Raw genomic sequence first — 18,342 nt, 5'->3', positions numbered from 1 at the left:
TCAAGTTAATAGCAAGATGTAATCAGGATTTACAGATAGACAAGGCAGAATAACATAGAAATAGCTTCAAAAGCAATGGTATTGAAAGCAATATAGAAGTGCAAAAACATGCAATCGTAAAGCATCACCACATCTTCCTCCAACTCCAAACGTCAAGTCAAATGCAAACCAACGCCGTCGCAGAAAATGGATATCATAAACCCTCCAACTTTTCACCATGACGTACGAATTAATCCCTAAACCAAAGCTCCATATCCCCGAAACGAAGCTCGCGACGAAGGCGGAACAGACTGCTCATGTCGATATGTCTCAGGTTCGCACCGCTCAAGCTCTCTCAACCAAGCATTCATCCTCGCCTTTTTATCGTCTCCCAAACTTCCATGCTCATGCGCATTCCAATCATCCTCACTAAAGCTCCAAAGCGTCAAATGCTCGAAAATAGCCATGACGGCAGAGATAACAATCACAGCAATAGGATTGCCCCAGTCATCGGACCACGCAGCGTAGAAAATCAGCACGAAAGCGTCCAGCGCATCGCTGAAGAGGTTTGTGGCTAGTGCGCGTGTAACTTCGCGACGAGCGGCATGGTCGACGCCTGCGTTGGCGGTGTCGCTGGAATATAGAAGACCTGACAGTAAAATGTCGCGGATGCCTATCATGCTGGCGAGCATGTATGCGGAGCCATCGGGGGCTATGTCGAGGGCCCAGAGGCCGAAGCGTGGGTATGCTATTAGCGAGACGCCGCGGAGGAAGCGAGCGAGGGAGAATGTCGCGATGGCGAGGCGTTGGACATGGTTTGCTGCTGTGGGGGCTTGTTGCGGGGTTTGTGTTTGTTCGTAGGGAGATGCGATGGCTGTTGGTGTAGAGATGGGGAGTAGAGGAGATTGTGAGTCGAGCGGCATTTCTGTAATCGCAGTATTGTTGTTGTAGTAGAGAGAAGATAAATTAGGTGGTGGTTTGGTAGTGATAATTATGATGAAAGAGCTTGACCAAGGTAAAAAGGTGGATCTCAGGTCAATATCGCTCAAAGACGATGAAAAGTAAACAGAAAAAAAAAGAAGAGTCAAGAGGATGAGATGAAATGGTTACAAGTATTATTATCTATCTCTATTACGCAAACGCAAACCCTAGCACAAGAGTAATTATTATTCTATAGCTCACGCGTTTCCCCACAGATAAGTTGCCTACCTGCCTTGGTGATGGTGCAGCTATCTGAAAGAGGGTGTCATGACCAGAAAAAAAACCTCCACTGAAACATCTGCAGCTTTCACCCCTTCACGATCTCGATGCAACCCCCAGGACGCTAGAACTGGGGGAACTTTAGCTCCGAGAGTCGGTGAATGATGAATTATGGCGATGATCATGGTAATCATTCTGCAATAGGGGTCTTCAGTGGCAATTGTTACCATCCATCACACATATTAAATGTCCATGATTGTTAGACAATGCTGTGGTTTACTGATGGATATTTATGATCAGTTCATCACCTGTTATTGTACCTACACTGCAACCATCGAAAGATGCTGTATCACAAACATTATGAACCAGTGGAGATAACAACACCTCTTACTCACATAATCATCCCACGTCTCTGACCCGTCACCAGTTCTCTTTTTCCCCGTGTCTCCAAGGGTCTGCACATCAGCTTGTCTCAATGCGACTTGACCACACCCTTTTACACCAGCGGGGAAAGCTCTCTGACTCGCGATAGGATATCTTTGTAACCATGGGAAATTGATCCAACACTCATATCGTCTGCGATGGTGTACTCGTACATTGCCATCTGCGGGTTTTGGGTCGGCTGCAGTACTAAGCGGTCGTTGTCCAGCCCGCCTTGCCACAAATTGATCAAGATAATCAGCGCTTGGGAGGATGAGTTCTAGGCGGTTATATCATGGAGGCGAATCTATCATCATCTTGACTATCATTTTCTATGTTGACAACCTGACAACTAACTGTGTGAGACATTGTATGTAACGTTTGTAGAAACAAGATGGATGAGGTGATACCCAGCCCCCCATCAATTATCACGACTTTAGTCTTGGTGTTGTTGCGATAGACTAAAAAAGACCCAGCCGCACCGACGAAAGCGGCAGCTAAAACGAAGCGGGATGCGCATTATCCCACCCTTTTTCACCATCACGCGGACAGATCTCTTATCTCGCGTCGATTTACCAATCAGCTTCAGCAGGGGGACCATGCACGACAGCCTACAGGACAGGCTTTGTATGCATGCAAACCGCTTGCTCACCGATTATACGGATCTTGTGGATATGAAGATGAGGGGAAATGGGGTTTTGTTGTGTGGATTATCGTGAGACCTAGACGGAAATAGATAGAGTGACTGGGTATGGTATTTCGTTTGATGCAGTTGTTTGCTGAGCATACCGATGAGATGGACCCTGTCGGCACGAGAACTGGGCATTATTTCCATGCCTTTATCACCACCAAAAGTACGGATAACAGAGCTCAAATTGGTAGCTGTAACCCAAACCGAAAACATCAACACTCCACACTTCTCATCAAATCACCAACAGCGGAATAACTCCCGATCCTCTCAATTAAACTTTCGCCAACTAATTAAAGCTACAAGCCTTGTAAGATCTCGGCTTGCACTTACGTCTTCCAACCCGGATAACGGTAACCTTCAAGACAGTTTATTCGTTTTCATGCAAAAGTGAATGTCTCAGCCCTGTACAGCATTGAGTTCCTCGGCCAGAAGCAGCCAATCGCATACCGGTAATCTAAACGAACATCAAAACCTCGCTAAAATGTTGAAAAGAATGGACCATTTGATGATCGATCCATGGAACTGAAGCTAAGATCGCGAGGACCCACGGCTGTCAGATCGTCTTCCCGAAGCTTTGACAGATACTAACAACTTGTAAGTTATTCTACTCTAGTAAAAGTAAGCCCCGAAGCATCACGCCCTCGAATCTTTCTTCCAACAAACCAATTGCCGAGAAAGCTTCCACAGTCCGTTAAGTCCCCGCCGACTGGCATTCCACATACAGCACTAGACAACGTCAACCTTATGCATGGAAAGTTCCTTGACGGTTAACTGTACCCGTTTCGTCAGAGTCATGATTCTTTAATAGGAAGGCTTCTCGCCGTCGTTGCTTCTTTGGAGCATGTCATATTTATTGGGTAGCCCCTCAGTGGTTGGTGGGTATTAGTTATTGGCATTTGCATATATCTGTTGGTTGCATCTCTTTTGTTCCTTGATACGATCTTACTGCACGAGTTGATCTCGATACAACAATTGAATAAAGGAATATATACAATGGGTGACCCGGATACTGGAAGCAGAAGGTCCAGCGTCAAGAGCATCCCTCATGAAAGTCCAAAAATACGCGACAAGCCAAGTCCGGTAGCACAAACCGATCAAAACCTGCCAGATCTTTCCCTCGATTCCCAAGGTCTCCTCCACGGTAACGCCCAAATCGACCCAGGCGGCAGTGACGAAGACGGCGAATTCTCCGCCAGCGACTTTGACGCCGATTCCATCTTCACAACTAGCACCCACTCCTCTTCTACCTCAATCAGCTCTAGCATCCTCGAGCACAGCTACCAAAACGGTCGTCGCTACCATCGTTATCGCCATGGACGATATCCACTACCGAATGATGAGGCGGAGCAGAATAGAGAGGATATGTTACATGCTATGATGTTGGAGGCTACGGATGGAAGACACTTTTATGCGCCTATTGGAGAGAATCCGCAGAAGATTGCGGATCTGGGGACTGGGACGGGGATCTGGGCTATTGATGGTATGTTGATGTGATACGGGGTTTGGGTATAGCTAACGGGTGTAGTTGGTGAGAACTTTCCTAGTGCTGAGGTTTTGGGATTGGATTTGAGTCCTATACAGCCATCTTGGGTCCCTCCAAACGTCAAGTAAGTCGTCACATACACACGAGGTCTCAGTACTAACGAACCAGATTCATGGTCGATGATATAGAAGACGAGTGGCTAAACGGCGATGACTTTGACTTCGTCCACCTCCGCAACATGATCCCCATTCTCAAATCCCCCGTGGCACTCCTCAAACAAATATACGCGTAACACCTCTTTTCTCTCTTTACCCTAACATCCATACTAACATAAACTCCAGCAACATAAGACCAGGTGCTTGGGTAGAACTACAAGACGTAGACGGCCAAGTCCACTCAGACGACGACTCAATCCCAGAAGACTGGCCCTTGAAACGCTTCACCGAAATCATAGTTCAAGCCTTCGCATTATACGAAACAAATGCCCACGCAGCGGTATTCGGAAGACAGTATCTTGAAGAAGCGGGGTTTGTTAATATTCAGCATAACTTTATTAAGTTGCCTTATGGAACTTGGCCGAAGGATAAGTGAGTTTCCCAGTCTACCAAATGAGTATATGGGGGATCTTACTAACAGGATGCTTACAGGGTAATGCGCTTGGTGGGCATGTACTACCGAACTGCATGCGAAGAATTCTTTCCTGCGATTGGAGCCCTTCACTTTCCACAACTAGGTTGGGATAAGACGGAGATGGAGGTTTTCTTTGCGGAGTGTAGGAAGTCGATGAGGGATCCTAAGGTTCATGCTTATGGGAAGATGCATTTTTGGAGTGGGCAGAAGCCTTTGGATGCGTGAGTATCTACCCCAAGCATAATATAGTATTTAGCAATGGTGTGAACAGCATTTTGAACGGGTTAAATAAAGAGTGTTACGTGTGTCGTAATGTGGAATGCTCATCTTTTTGTGACGATTGAGGGTATTCGTAGGGGACATTGTTATCACGAGAGTTATTGTGTTATTGGACGTATGCTTTATATATCGTGGCTATCAATTACCAACTTTTAATACCCAACTCCAAAGAATCACCATCAGTACATTACATCAACCCTATACATCCTCTTCACCTTCTGTTCTTCTTAGCCTTCTTAACCTTAGGCTCCTCCCCATCCACATCCTTGTTTCTCCTCTTCCTTCCCTCCTCAAGCAACGTAGTCATAGCCTTGGTAGGCTTAAACTTGGGATTCGAAGGATCAAGAGCATACTGATGATCCTCAAACACAGCCTTGAAACGATCATCATCAACATCCATCTTGAAATCCTCCTGCAGACCACCACGAGGCTCCTTGGCAAGTGCCTTCTTCTTGGCCTTGCCCTTCTTCTTCTGGGCCTTTTCAGCGCGCAGAATCTCGTTCATGTCGAAGTGGTCCAGATGTTCGGCTTGACCCTCGCCGGAGTCAGCCATGACCTTTTCTAGCTCCTTCTTCTGAGCCTTGGTTTCGGCTTCGGCGGCCTCGCGGGCTTCGCGCTTCTTGAGGCGGTCGGCTTTGCGGATGGAGGTCTTGGATGTGGTTTCGGGTTCGGCGGCGGTGAAGAAGGGGTCGTTGAAACCAAGATCATCATCATCACCAGCAGGAGCCTCTTCAACTTCCTCTTCCTCCTCAGCGTTGGGATCGCGTCCTTCACGGCGGGCGCGAGCAGCTTCACGCTTCCTCTCCTTGCGCTCCCTCTCCTTTCGGGCGTACTTCTCGATTGTTGTCTCCTCCTCTTCTGGCTTCTTCTTGGGTGCAGACTCTGAAAGAGCGGGTGTGAATGTGATTTCCATATCTCCTACAGGAGCGTTCTTAGAAGACTTGGTGGGCTCTTCAGACAAGCCGAGAGCAGCTCGCATCTTTCTGCGGGCAAGCTCCTTCTTGGAAAGCTTGGGCTCGTCTTCCTTCTCCTCAGCCTCGGCGGTAGCATCGACAACCTCAACTTCGTTGTCACTATCCTCACTGTCGCTTGCTAGATATGCGCGGAGATCGTTCTCTTCAATCTCGTTACGGCTACCACTGAAAGCACGGTTGATGGACTCCTTGCGGGAAGCCTCCTCAGGGTGCATATCCCATGTGAGCTTAACTTTGGAGCTTTGCAGAGCGTTCGTGACGAACTCGACAGGCTTGTATGACTCGGGAACCTTTTCGCACTCATCTCTCGGCTCGTCGTCAAATGTGACATCATCGGGAACGAATCGCAAATCCAAGAAGTTGGATGATGACTGGTACTCTCGTCCATCGACTGACTCGTAAAGCTTCTGGGCAACCTCTGGGCTTGAGCAGACCATAACAGCGTAGTAGTATCGTAGACGGTCAAGCTGATAAGATCGGAGCGCATCGCTATCGAAATCTTGGTCATCGCCCTCTTGGAGCAAGCCCTTCTTGATACGTTCGTCCTCACTCTCGTCTTCACTGTCCTCTGAGTCATCGTCGGAGTCCTTGGTGCCCTTGAAAAGTGCCTTGGGGGGACCCTCGACTTCTTCTTGTTGCATGCGCTCCTTTCCAAATTCACTGGGGTACACGGAGATCTTCTCAATCTTGCCGCCTGTGTCGGGAAGGAAACTGTTGAAAAGAGCCATAAGGTCGGTAGACTTGACGTGGTCCCAATCAAGGTTGACGATTGCGATTCGGTTGGTCACTTCTCCGGCCTCAACCTCGTTTTGCTCGTCCTGGAAGCGCTGCATATCTCCCTCGGTATCGACTTGCGCGCCGCCCTCCTCTTCATCAGAATCTTCATCCTCCTCGGATTCGGACTCATCTTCTGAAGAAGAGAAACCACCACCTCGAGCAGGATCGTATTTCTCGTGCGCCTTGCGCAGTTCTCGTTGAACGATCTCGTCGGCATCGACCTCGATATCGGCCTCCTCTTCATCATCTTTATCCTCCTCATCCTCGTCCTCCTCATCTTCCTCTTGGTATAATCTTTCTAAAGCCTTCTTCTTGGTATCGGACTTGATCTTTCGGCCGTATCGATCGACCTTAGCGGTAGCAGTGAAATCGTCATCCTTCAGCATGCGCGCGAATCGCTTGTCGATCGTAGTCTTGGTTTGTCTCTTTGAAGGCAATCGGAAACGAGGATCAGTCTCAAAATCGGCGAATCGCTGATCGGCGATACGACTCTCAGAGTCGCCACCCTTCTTTGACTTCTTTTCTCCCTTCATTTTTGCGATAATGAAGCTGTTAATGTTCAATGTTCACAACTTGGAGCTTGTTGCTACATGGAGGGGCAGAAAAAACAAATGGAATTCAATTTTTTGGCGGTGAGATCTTTCTGCCCGGGCGGTAGACCTTTTTAGGAAAGGTCATTTCATTGGCTGACAGAAGAGTTTTCTTCTAAAGTTTAGGCAGCCAAAATAAAGCAGTCTAAGTGATAGGCTAAACTATAATGAGATGATCAAAGTTTTTCGTCTTTCATGTTCTTAGTGGCTGATCTTTCTGACATCCTGCCGGTACCGCTGGCGCAAAAGCCTAGAAAAAAATCCAGACTTGGTCCAACTTGCGACACAGAGGTCTGGAGCGAATCTCAATCTTTTCCTCACCAAAACACAACGCAACATGCCTCCCCACGCACGACCGGGCCACAAGGGCCAAAAGCCCAAGCCTAGTCTGAAGAACGGCCGCACCGAGCAACGGCAACAAAAACGCAAGAGAGAGCAAGAGAGTATCCAAGACCTCGAGCAAAAAGTAACCGACTTGGACCCCAAGTCAGAAATCAAGAGCTTTTCGGACCTTCCTCTGTCCACTCCGACCGCTACCGGCCTCGAGGCCTCTCACTTCCAGACCCTCACCGATGTGCAATCCCGAGCTATTCCTCTCGCCCTCAAGGGCAAAGATGTCATGGGCGCTGCCAAGACAGGAAGTGGAAAGACGTTGGCCTTTCTTATCCCCGTCCTCGAGAGGCTCTACCGCGCTCAATGGACTGAATTCGACGGAGTTGGTGCCATAATTGTGTCCCCCACTCGAGAACTCGCCGTTCAGATTTTCGATGTCCTCAAAAAGATCGGCCGGAACCATTCTTTCTCAGCTGGTTGCTTGATCGGTGGAAGGAGCTTGAAGGAGGAGGCGGAGCGATTGGACCGCATGAACATCTTGATCTGCACACCTGGTCGTATGCTGCAGCATCTTGATCAGACAGCCGGTTTCGACGCCAACAATCTGCAGATGCTGGTTCTCGATGAGGCGGATCGCATCATGGATATGGGTTTCCAATCTGACGTTGATGCGTTGGTCGAGCATCTCCCCAAGACACGGCAAACACTCATGTTCAGTGCCACCCAGAGCAAGAAGGTCTCTGACCTGGCTCGTCTCAGTCTCAAGGACCCCGAATACGTCTCCGTCCACGAAGCTGCCGTCAGCGCTACGCCTACAAACCTCCAACAACATTACATCATCACACCTTTGACCGAGAAGCTCGACACCCTTTACGGTTTTATCAAGGCCAATTTAAAGAGCAAGATCATTGTCTTTTTAAGTTCAGGCAAGCAGGTCCGATTCGTATACGAGAGTTTCCGTCAACTTCAGCCCGGTATTCCTCTGCTCCACCTTCACGGACGACAAAAGCAGATCGCCCGATTGGAGATTACCCAGCGGTTCACTTCCGCCAAGCAGACATGCTTGTTCGCTACAGATGTCGTCGCGCGAGGAATTGATTTCCCTGCTGTCGACTGGGTTATTCAAGCCGATTGCCCCGAAGATGTCGACACCTACATTCACAGAGTTGGTAGAACAGCTCGTTACCAAAGCAACGGTCGCGCAGTGCTGTTCTTGGACCCTAATGAAGAGCCTGGCATGTTGAAGAAATTGGAGCAGAAGAAGATTCCCATCCAAAAGGTTAATGTGAAGGAGAAGAAGAAGAGGAACATCAAGGACCACCTACAAAGCATGTGCTTCCAGAACCCCGATCTCAAATATCTTGGACAAAAGGCTTTCATCAGTTACACACGGTCAATCCATCTACAAAAAGACAAGGACGTCTTTAAATTCGACAAACTTGATCTTGACGGCTTCGCTGCCAGTCTTGGTCTTCCCGGTACACCTCAGGTCAAGTTCCGAAAGGGCGACGACATTAAGAGAATAAAGAACGCTCCTCGACAGGGTATGTCGAGTGGTGATGAATCCGATGAGGATGGTGAGAAGAAGGCCAAGAAGAAGGGCGAGGTGCGCACAAAGTACGACAAGATGTTTGAGCGAACAAATCAGGACGTTCTGTCAAGTCATTACAACAAGCTTGTGCTTGACGGCGATGACAAGGATGACGAGGAGGATGATTTCTTGTCAGTAAAGAGAGTGCTGAAGGATGGTGATCTGGATGCCGAGGCGAACAACGCATTCAAGAGCTCAGCAAAGATCATTGAGGGTCTCGGTGGCGAAGAACCTTTCGTCGTGGACTCAAAGCGTCGCGAGAAGGCTCTCAAGTCAAAGAAGAAGATGCTCAAGTTCAAGGGTAGCTCCAGCAAGACTGTCTTCGACGAAGACGGCAACCCTCACGAAATCTACGAGCTCAAGGACGAGGACGATTTCATGGGCGAAGGTCCAGCCGAAGAACAACGCCGCAAATTCGTCGAAGGCGAGACATCGCGTGTCAAGGAAGCAGATGTCGATGACAAGGCCCTTGCTAAACAAAAGCGTCGCGAGAAGCGCGAGAAGCGCAAGGCTGCCGAGCGAGCAGAGCGCATGGGTATCGTGTCAGACGACGAGGACGCGCCCATGTTGCACAATGCAGACGACGGCGAAGATCCTTTGGCGCTTTTGCGATCGCTGCCTATGGGCGATGGGTCGGACAGCGAGGGCGACAGGGAGCCGCCCAAGAAGAGGGCCAAGAAGTGGTTCGAGGACGACTCGGAGGACGAGGGGAAGAAGAGCAAGAAGGGCAAGGGCAAGGTTATCAGGGTGCAGGAAGAGCCGGAGACGTTGGAGGATCTCGAGGCACTTGCCACGGGATTGCTGGATTAATACCCTTTGGACCCTCGTGTTTAGGGATAGACAAAAGTTGTGATTTAAGGTTGACCCCTCGAGGCCTGTCGAAGCATAGGCCCGTTTTAGTTGAAGCCGCCCGAATTAAGAAGTATAGGATTAATGTTTTAAATGGCTATCTCGTTCATTCCTTGTCTCCTTGGGTCCCCGAGTGTGCACATCCGGTACCTCCAACTACCTAAGTTAGCTAATCAGAAGCCTAATGGATGAAAATGATTTCCTAAGATTTTACTAAGAAATCAAAGTATTATGATTTTATGATGATAGAGGTGCGGTACATAGCCGGGGCATCAAGGAGCAGTGATGTTGTCATGATAAAAGTTCATTAATAAGTAGCGCCTGGTCAAAGTCTATCCATTTCCCATCCAGCTCCACGCTGACCTTACATATAATACAAGGCTATCCATCACACATATCCTCCAACCCAATAAGGACTATTTATCAGCCACTTTTCCAAATAACCTCACCCTGTAAAAACAAGTGTGATCCTTAGCACCATAGTTGCTCATAGCTCGAAGGATGATATGATCAGTTGCATAGCCCAGACTCGAAAGTTCATCGTTGATGCGATGAACATGTACACCATCGTTTAGCTCATCGCCTAGGTAGGTGAATTGGCTGATCTTGACGAATCGGTCTGGTAGAGGAGAAGCTGCGATATCCTCGTCGGGGAATTTGTTCAGGGAGTAGACGCGAACCTCCTCTTCTTCCTGTCTGTCGTCGTATCTGGCAAAGACTTCTATGCGTTTTGGTCGGGCATCAGGGTCGACCGTTGCGTTCGGGTGAATATGTTCGATGACGATGTTTTCGGGGACGACTTCATGGCCTAGTTCGATAGAGAGGATCACACCTTGAGGTCGCCCATGGTTATCAAGGCCGTGAGCTCCGCACCAGCGATCTCCCTCGTCTTGCCAGTGGCGGAGTGCTTCAACGGGAGGATGGGCGAATATACCGTTCAGACCCTGCTTTTCGGCTTCCTTTTTGTCGCCGTTCCAAGGATCCCAGTCAGGCGACGTATATACTGGTTCTACGGTAGCGCCAGCTCCGGGACCAAAGTAGTTGACCTGATACTTGAGTTGGGTGTTCCAGTGGGCGTGAATATTGCTCTTTGCGAAAGCTTCGAGACTGCCGTCTGTGTAAGTCTGGTGCATGATCTTTCGAATAAGTCTTTCGATGTCATCGCTAGACATAGCCTGAGGGGCCATCATTTGGGCAGTCCGAATAGACTCCTTGATGTGATCCTCCATGTCTGTCCTGAGCTTTGTGAACTCGGCTTCGACTTTGGACTCGTGCTTCTCGAGATCTCTCTGAAGATGTTCCAGGAATTCGGCGCGAGAAACGACAGTCTGGTTCTGCTTGCTAAGCTCCTCGTTGACAATCTTGATAAGCTTCTGATCGAACGCAGCGCCTGAGCCGGCAATCTGGTTTTTCGCCATCGCCTTCTCAATAAGCGGCTCAATCGCATTGTTGTTGTTTCTGAACCAAGTATCCCAGAGGTTCGGTAGTTTCTCTTCGACGCTGCGATCGACGGTGTCATCGATCTTGCCTTTAAGGGCGGGATCTTTGCCAAAGCGTGATACAATAGCCTTCCAGTGCTTTTCCGAAGAGATCTCGTTGTTGCCATTCTTCTCTTCAAAGTTGAGGAAACTTCCGTCGACCTTGAGGCGATCTATAAGAGCATGATAGAATTCTGGCTTGATAACTCCATTACCATCGACAATATCCACCTGTACAACAGGAGGAAGGTCTTTTTCGAGTCCCTTGAGAGCTTCCTTGTGGATGGTCGTTTGTTTCTTCGGTTTCTTCGGCGCCTCTGTCTTCTTGTTGCCGTCTCGGATGGTCTTGTCTATGGCAGACCATGGGTCATCGAAAGGGTTATCATCATCGCCTTTGCCCCACGAGGGCCAGGAGATCGAAGGGATAATGTTTGGAACGCTGAAGCCACTGGTGTCTGGCCAATGAGCATTCCTTGCCATAGAACCAATATCTGGGACATATCGCATCGCTCCAGTGCCCGTAAGTAGAAAGACTGTGAACGCACTCAATGCCAGAAGCCACATTAAGCGCTCAGCGGTCGTGTTTCGCATCCGTCCAACTTGTATGCCACGTATACGGTCAGTGAAGCTGATGACTCGATCCATAAACCCGTCAAAGGCCCACTTCAGACTGTGGACATATGTCATGGGGTAGAGCAGACGAATGTACTCTGTAGGGCCATCTTGGTCGTACTCCTCATCATCATCGAAAATGAAACGTGGAGGTTGTGGTCTGTTCCAAAGATTAAATGGCCATATCGATGTCAGCCAGCCAAATTTGGTCCAGAACCAAAATCGCCAGCGGCCGTACTCATCCAAGTTTCTCTCCCATTCAGCTTCAGAATCGTCGTCTTGCTCTTCTTGCTGATTCCGCCGACCATTGATCGCTGCAGTCCTCGCCTCCCTTGCCTCCGAATCTAAGAGCTCTTTTTGGATGTCCCAATCGCGTTCTCCGGAGCCATTCCCATTCTGGCGAGCTCTTTCGAATGCACTTGTCCTTGAGCTTGTCGTTGGTGTTGTACCAAAAAGATTCTTCCTCCCATTAGGACGTCGATCTTTCAGTTTATCGGCCTGGCTGGGAGGCTCCTGAGTCCCCAAAGAGGGCAATCCTGTATTCTTGGCAGGTGGTGCTCTTCTTCGGCGGACTGCTGCGATTGGCTCTTCATCACTTTCGGAATCATTTTCCTCCTCGGGATCCCCTATTTCCTCGGGTATTTGCGTCCGTTGTTGCCTGGTGTTTTGTCGGGTTCTGTCTAGAGCTGGCGTGTTCGCTGGCCTACTGTCAGTGGCGCGCTCAGCCCTGATTCTTGACATCTGTGCAGCAGCACTGAAATCGGATGCCAACTGTCGAGCATTTCTGCCTTCACTTCTACTCTCAACTCTGGTCTCATTCGGCTGGGTTGTGGCATTCAATCGATCCCGAGGTCGTGATGGCTGCGGATCAACCTTATCGGTCGCATTTTCCCGCGTCTCAGAATTTTGTCGACGCACATTCTTTGACCTTTGTGGTCCCTGTGACGGGTTTGGAGTCGCCGATTCTATCGTCGCATGATCATAATAGTCACTTTCCAAGCCAAAACTTCGCGAGCTGTCATCATCTCTAACAGCGACAGCTAAACGTGCATTGCCGCCTGCTGTTGTCTGTTCTGGTGCATCTGCTACATGTTAGGCAGGTTTTTTTCTCATGTGTGGGTGTAAGCACTCACTATTTCTGGATGTTGTTTCTTGCTCTGCTCTCGTAGCTGCAGGTCTCGGTTTCGCTGGTCGAGCAAATTCTTCCTGTTGGTCACCACCTCTTGTGAGAGCCTGGTTCACAGCATTGCTCAGATCCATGCGCTGTAGGCCAGCGCCTACTCTGCGTGGTGGCTCAACACCGGAGCCATATGTGTACTGTCTCCGACTACTTGGAGTTCCCTCCAATGTCGGTAGCTGAGGTCTAACCAGTGTATTCTGAGGTTCACGGGTCGTTACTGATTCCGGTTCCCTACTTGAGACACGGGTACTGCGTCTGGCGACTCTTGGAGGCATGGTTGTGATGAGATGGGTGTATTCGGTGAAGTGAATGAGAAGAGCAAATTGAACAAGAATGAGTCGCCGTGAAATAAGGTGCGCCCTTTTGTGTCATAAACGTCGTTGTTGTTATTCCTTAGAAAGATGGTGGAAATGGTCGCTGTTCTTTGTTCAATGTGATGAAAATAGTAGCACGGGCTTTGGTGTATCCCAACCCGTCCAAAAGGCGACACCACCAAGTATTTCCCCGCTTCCGATTCTGGTTCACAAAGACACTTGTTCTGTGCGCCAGTTTTCCTGGCCAATTTAGATGTTGAGATTGAATGCGCAGTAACAACAAAGAATCATGTTGGTGGCGGTGAGATGAAGCAAACGAGTCTTTATCAGTCGTAATAAATGGCGCGCAACCACAATAGATTGAGGTATCTGGGATCGAGGTTTAGAAATGACTCGATGCTGGAAAATGTGACAAGTGCCGACTTTTTTTGTCGTATTATCGTGATGCTATCGCGAAGGTGCCATGATGCGCCGACGCGATGCGCGCCGAGAATTAGGCGGCGCAAATTGAGGCGTGATCACGTGCACGCGTCCATTGCCATGAGCATTGGGCTTGTCTTCCATCACTCTGTACCCGTACCTGCATACAAATCTTTGGTATAATCCGAATCGGATTCACCGATGACGTTCATCTTTTGAATATTTCTTGTCATCCTTTTTCGGTGTTTTCTAAGTGCCACGTTCTAAACTCAATCTCAAATCAGCACGCAGGCATCTTCAACGTGGTTCCTTGTTGTTATTGAACCACATCCAAATTAGGATAGAGTGTCAACTCTCCCCTTTCTAGGTTACTTCAATATCTTATTCGAACCGCAAGTAGCAGACAGAATGCTTAATTGATTTGGCTGACCGACTTTTGAATCGCATTTTCTTGCTTTTGCTCTCGTATTTCACCTGGGCTAGTAGATAACGGCTCTCATAGAGTTAAGCCATCGGGGAGAGCGTAACGGCTGAGGCAAATGGCTTGATGAGAGGCTTCCAACTGAAGTACCGTATTCTTTGATGAATGAAATTCCAATGGAAAGAAAGACATTATCTACTGTAACTCTTGCGGCTATTCTACATATAACGTAATTGGTGAAAGAAGTATACGTAGGCCCATAGCAAAAGTTGGCATTTCGTACTGGCACGGATACAGAGTCTCCACAGTGACTTACAGCACTTTACCGCGCTCCGCGATCGCCTCAAATTAATAAGACCCGACCGTTGTATGGAGCGCATCTAAACACAAAGTTCAATTTGACTCATTTGGCGTTTTCCATTAGAAGCGATCATATTTTACTCGGTCGCTAGTAAAAGCTCGAGATCATATCATCAAATCGGCTTCAAGCTTCGTCATATCCCGAATAATGCTCCATCTGGAAATCCGTCATCTCATCGCTGTAGCGTCCTTAATTTAGCAGCAGCAGCAATCAAAATGGATCATCTCCCGCAGCATGAATGAACCCCTGGCCCCTCCCCTCATCCCCCCCTCCTTCATCAGCTAAGAAAAAGTTGCCCCGCCATTACCCAACACTCGAGTTACCTTTACATTTACCTTTCAACTCCCCACCAATCTTGCAACGCTTCTTTCAACTTTACTTTGTCCTTCACCGCAAACTTCCTCCAGTCGCTTAATCTTAAACAAAGAAACCAAGCCCCCAAAATGCCTGTTGGAACCGTTCTCGTTACCGGGTACGTCCACTGAACTTTGTCTCCTACCCCTGCTGCGTCTTGTTTGTCCCTCTTTGTTCCTGTCGCAATCATCATTCGGGACCAGCAAACGGATCATGCGGTGTCGCAACAAAGAATACCCTCACTGACTCGAAATTTCTCAGTGGTACCGGCTACATTGGCTCTTTCACCTCGCTCACCCTGCTTGAGCACGGTTACGATGTCGTTATTGTCGACTCCCTCTACAACTCTTCAGAGGTCGCTCTCGACCGCATTGAGCTGATCTGTGGTCGCCGCCCTGCTTTCTACAAGCTCGATATCACCGATGAGAAGGCCATTGATGAGGTCTTTGCTAAGCACCCCGAGATTGACAGCGTCATCCACTTCGCCGCCCTCAAGGCAAGTCGCAAGCCGACCATTCTCATTGTCTACAACTAACGATTCCTAGGCTGTCGGCGAGTCTGGCGAGATCCCTCTCGAGTACTACCGCGTCAATGTTGGCGGCAGTATCTCCCTCCTCCGCTCCATGGAGCGCAACAACGTCAACAACATCGTCTTCTCCTCCTCCGCTACCGTTTATGGCGATGCTACCCGATTCCCCAACATGATTCCCATCCCCGAGCACTGCCCCATCGGACCTACCAACACATACGGCCGCACCAAGTCCATGATTGAGGACGTTATCAGCGACTTCGTCAACGCTCAGCGCAGTAACTTGGAGAAGGCTGGCAAGGAGTTCAAGCAATGGAACGGTGCTCTGCTCCGATACTTCAACCCTTGCGGTGCTCACCCCACTGGCATCATGGGTGAGGACCCTCAGGGTATCCCTTTCAACCTTCTGCCTCTCCTCGGACAGGTCGCCACTGGTGAGCGTGAGAAGCTCCTGGTGTTCGGTGACGACTACTCTTCTCGCGACGGTACTGCCATTCGTGACTACATCCACGTCGTCGATCTCGCCCGCGGTCACCTGATGGCCCTCAACTACCTCCGCGAGAACCAGCCCGGTGTCAAGGCATGGAACCTGGGCTCTGGCCGTGGCAGCACCGTCTTCGAGATCATCAAGGCCTTCAGCAAGGTCGTTGGCCGTGATCTTCCCTACGAGGTCCGCCCCCGACGACAAGGAGATGTCCTCGATCTTACTGCCAACCCCACACTCGCCAACAAGGAGCTCAACTGGAAGACCGAGCTCACCATGGAGGAGGCCTGCGACGACCTCTGGCGATGGGTCAAGAACAACCCCAAGGGTTACCGACAAGAACCTCCCGCCGAGCTTCTCGAGGCCGTCAAGTCTTCCAAGGCTTAAAAAAGTAAAAGTAAAACTGTGCGAGCAGGCGTCTCGCAGTTGATGTGAAATGAGAATTACTGAAGAGTTTATGTTTTGGATTTTGTATCTGAACTATCCGTGGCATTATAGACATATAGCGCATTTAAAATAAACATAAAAAGCTAGAATTAATCGATTTTAATGAGAAGCTTTCCAATCGTCTTTCGACTCTCGATGTCCTCGTGGGCCTTGGCCACGTCCTTGAGAGGGTACACGCTGTGGATGGTGAGCTCGAGCTTCTTGGACTTGATGAGGTCGAAGAGTTCTGAGGTGTACTTTTCGAGATCAGCGCGCTGGGAAACGTAGCCGTTGACTACAGGGCGCATGAGGCGGACGTTCTTGGGAGTGAGGCGGAAGAGGCTAACAGGGTCCACGGCGCCAGACTGCGATTGTTAGTTTCGTCATTCAAGCGCTGGATTGAGGCACCACTTACAGCATTGCCGAAGGAGATGAGGCTTCCCTTGAGGGCGATCATCTCAAGATCACCATCGAAGGTAACCCTTCCAACACCATCAAAGATAACATCCACGCCGTGTCCTCCAGTAATCTCCTTAACCTTGGCAACAACATCGTCATGAGAGTTGATAACCCACTCAGCACCATTCTTCTTGGCCAACTCAAGCTTCTCATCCGTGCTAGCGGTTCCAATGACCTTTGCGCCCACAGTTCGCAGAAGCTGGACCAACAAGGTACCTACACCACCAGACGCCGCGTGAACAAGAACCCATTGACCAGCCTGAACCTGTCCAGCTTCTCGGATAAACGTCCAAGCTGTAAGACCTTGCAGATAAGCAGCTACGGCTTGTTCGGTGGACACATCATCAGGGATCTTAACTGCATCCGAAGCGTTGACGACGCTGTACTCAGCGTACGCGCCAACAGTACCCATAAAGACAACTCGAGTTCCATTCTCGAAGCCCTTGACAGAGGAGTGAACATCGACGATCATTCCACCAGCTTCACGGCCCAGCGTAAGAGGAAATTGAGGCGCCTTGTAAAGACCAGAGCGGAAATACGTATCGATATAATTCAAACCAGCAATCTCATTTCGCACAAGAATCTGGCCCTCTCCAGCTTTAGGAACGGGGATGTTGTTATGCTCAAGGACATCCACGCCGCCGTTCTTGTTGATCTGGACGGCTTTCATGTTTGGTGGCACGGGAGGCATCTTGGCGGTTGATAACTGAGAAGCGAGTCTGACGATGCGCTGAGCAGCGATTTGGGTTGTCGATGGTCTTATTTGAGTTTGGAATGAGGCGAGGAAAGAACGTCGTAGAGATTGCATTATTAATATGGATTGAGGTTCGGGAAGGGGATCGGGAAGCTTTAGAAGCTGTCGGCCCCATTTACCGCGGGGCCATGATGGCGGGGTAAAGATAGGATCCGCTTGGATGTTCGGCACGTCATTTTGCGATTTCGGATATGGGTGAAGATTTAAGGCGCTGTTGAAGAAGGGAACTGAGGCTTGAGTTGACATATATAGAGAATGAGATTTGATGTGATATATTATATACGATTGGCTGACCATGACAGTCAACTGAGCGATTCTGCTTACTTTCACTTCCCATCGGTTACCTGACACTTGCCAATTTGAGTGTGTGAGACTGAGCTTGCGTTCAGTTTGTGAAAGACTCAGATCAGCTTTGTCTACTGCTTAGCTACTAGTAGCTTTCCATAAGAGTCGTAAACTACTCAATAATTGAGTATTAAAGAAATAGAGAATGCCTTGTACAAAGGTGTGGATAAGTTCTTATCCCCGTACGGTAATCTAGAACCGACTAATAGCAATCATGAACTCTAGGGTGTCTGAGACGATCAAAGACGATCAGTCGGGTTTTAAAACATTCCCATCATGCGAACATTTACCGAGATTCCAAGTGTGGCAGAGTTCATAGCAATTCCGCGTTCATCATGAAACGAGGCGCAAACATGCGGGTCTGGTGGCAGTCAACTCTATTGCAAACGTTATCATGACAGCATCGGGT

The 18,342-nt window shown here is 49.1% G+C and overlaps 7 protein-coding genes across 7 annotated transcripts; 3 read left to right on the top strand and 4 right to left on the bottom strand.

The window, feature by feature from the left end:
• Positions 1–236: 236 nt before the first annotated feature.
• FIESC28_08472 (uncharacterized protein) lies at positions 237–902 on the bottom strand (the record flags this gene model as incomplete). The annotated part of the gene is made up of 1 exon (XM_031162610.1): positions 237–902. The coding sequence occupies one exon, from the start codon at positions 900–902 to the stop codon at positions 237–239; it is 666 nt and encodes a 221-aa protein (XP_031013302.1).
• Positions 903–3,283: 2,381 nt separating this feature from the next.
• FIESC28_08471 (uncharacterized protein) lies at positions 3,284–4,628 on the top strand (the record flags this gene model as incomplete). The annotated part of the gene is made up of 5 exons (XM_031162609.1): positions 3,284–3,770; positions 3,816–3,897; positions 3,942–4,061; positions 4,115–4,360; positions 4,421–4,628. The coding sequence occupies 5 exons, from the start codon at positions 3,284–3,286 to the stop codon at positions 4,626–4,628; spliced, it is 1,143 nt and encodes a 380-aa protein (XP_031013301.1).
• A 265-nt stretch (positions 4,629–4,893) lies between these two features.
• On the bottom strand, positions 4,894–6,966 carry FIESC28_08470 (uncharacterized protein; the record flags this gene model as incomplete). The annotated part of the gene is made up of 1 exon (XM_031162608.1): positions 4,894–6,966. The coding sequence occupies one exon, from the start codon at positions 6,964–6,966 to the stop codon at positions 4,894–4,896; it is 2,073 nt and encodes a 690-aa protein (XP_031013300.1).
• Positions 6,967–7,360: 394 nt separating this feature from the next.
• FIESC28_08469 (uncharacterized protein) lies at positions 7,361–9,757 on the top strand (the record flags this gene model as incomplete). Its single annotated transcript, XM_031162607.1, has 1 exon — positions 7,361–9,757. The coding sequence occupies one exon, from the start codon at positions 7,361–7,363 to the stop codon at positions 9,755–9,757; it is 2,397 nt and encodes a 798-aa protein (XP_031013299.1).
• A 455-nt stretch (positions 9,758–10,212) lies between these two features.
• FIESC28_08468 (uncharacterized protein) lies at positions 10,213–13,341 on the bottom strand (the record flags this gene model as incomplete). The annotated part of the gene is made up of 2 exons (XM_031162606.1): positions 10,213–12,971; positions 13,020–13,341. The coding sequence occupies 2 exons, from the start codon at positions 13,339–13,341 to the stop codon at positions 10,213–10,215; spliced, it is 3,081 nt and encodes a 1,026-aa protein (XP_031013298.1).
• Positions 13,342–15,025: 1,684 nt separating this feature from the next.
• On the top strand, positions 15,026–16,336 carry FIESC28_08467 (uncharacterized protein; the record flags this gene model as incomplete). The annotated part of the gene is made up of 3 exons (XM_031162605.1): positions 15,026–15,054; positions 15,198–15,408; positions 15,482–16,336. The coding sequence occupies 3 exons, from the start codon at positions 15,026–15,028 to the stop codon at positions 16,334–16,336; spliced, it is 1,095 nt and encodes a 364-aa protein (XP_031013297.1).
• A 149-nt stretch (positions 16,337–16,485) lies between these two features.
• FIESC28_08466 (uncharacterized protein) lies at positions 16,486–17,642 on the bottom strand (the record flags this gene model as incomplete). The annotated part of the gene is made up of 2 exons (XM_031162604.1): positions 16,486–16,740; positions 16,791–17,642. The coding sequence occupies 2 exons, from the start codon at positions 17,640–17,642 to the stop codon at positions 16,486–16,488; spliced, it is 1,107 nt and encodes a 368-aa protein (XP_031013296.1).
• Between the last annotated feature and the right edge of the window lie 700 nt (positions 17,643–18,342).

Source organism: Fusarium coffeatum (assembly GCF_003316985.1).
Source record: "Fusarium coffeatum strain FIESC_28 chromosome Unknown BRIP53273_contig_199, whole genome shotgun sequence".
Taxonomy (NCBI): domain Eukaryota; kingdom Fungi; phylum Ascomycota; class Sordariomycetes; order Hypocreales; family Nectriaceae; genus Fusarium; species Fusarium coffeatum.
The sequence above is the reverse complement of the archived record's forward strand: the minus strand, read 5'-3'. Positions and strand labels throughout refer to the sequence as shown.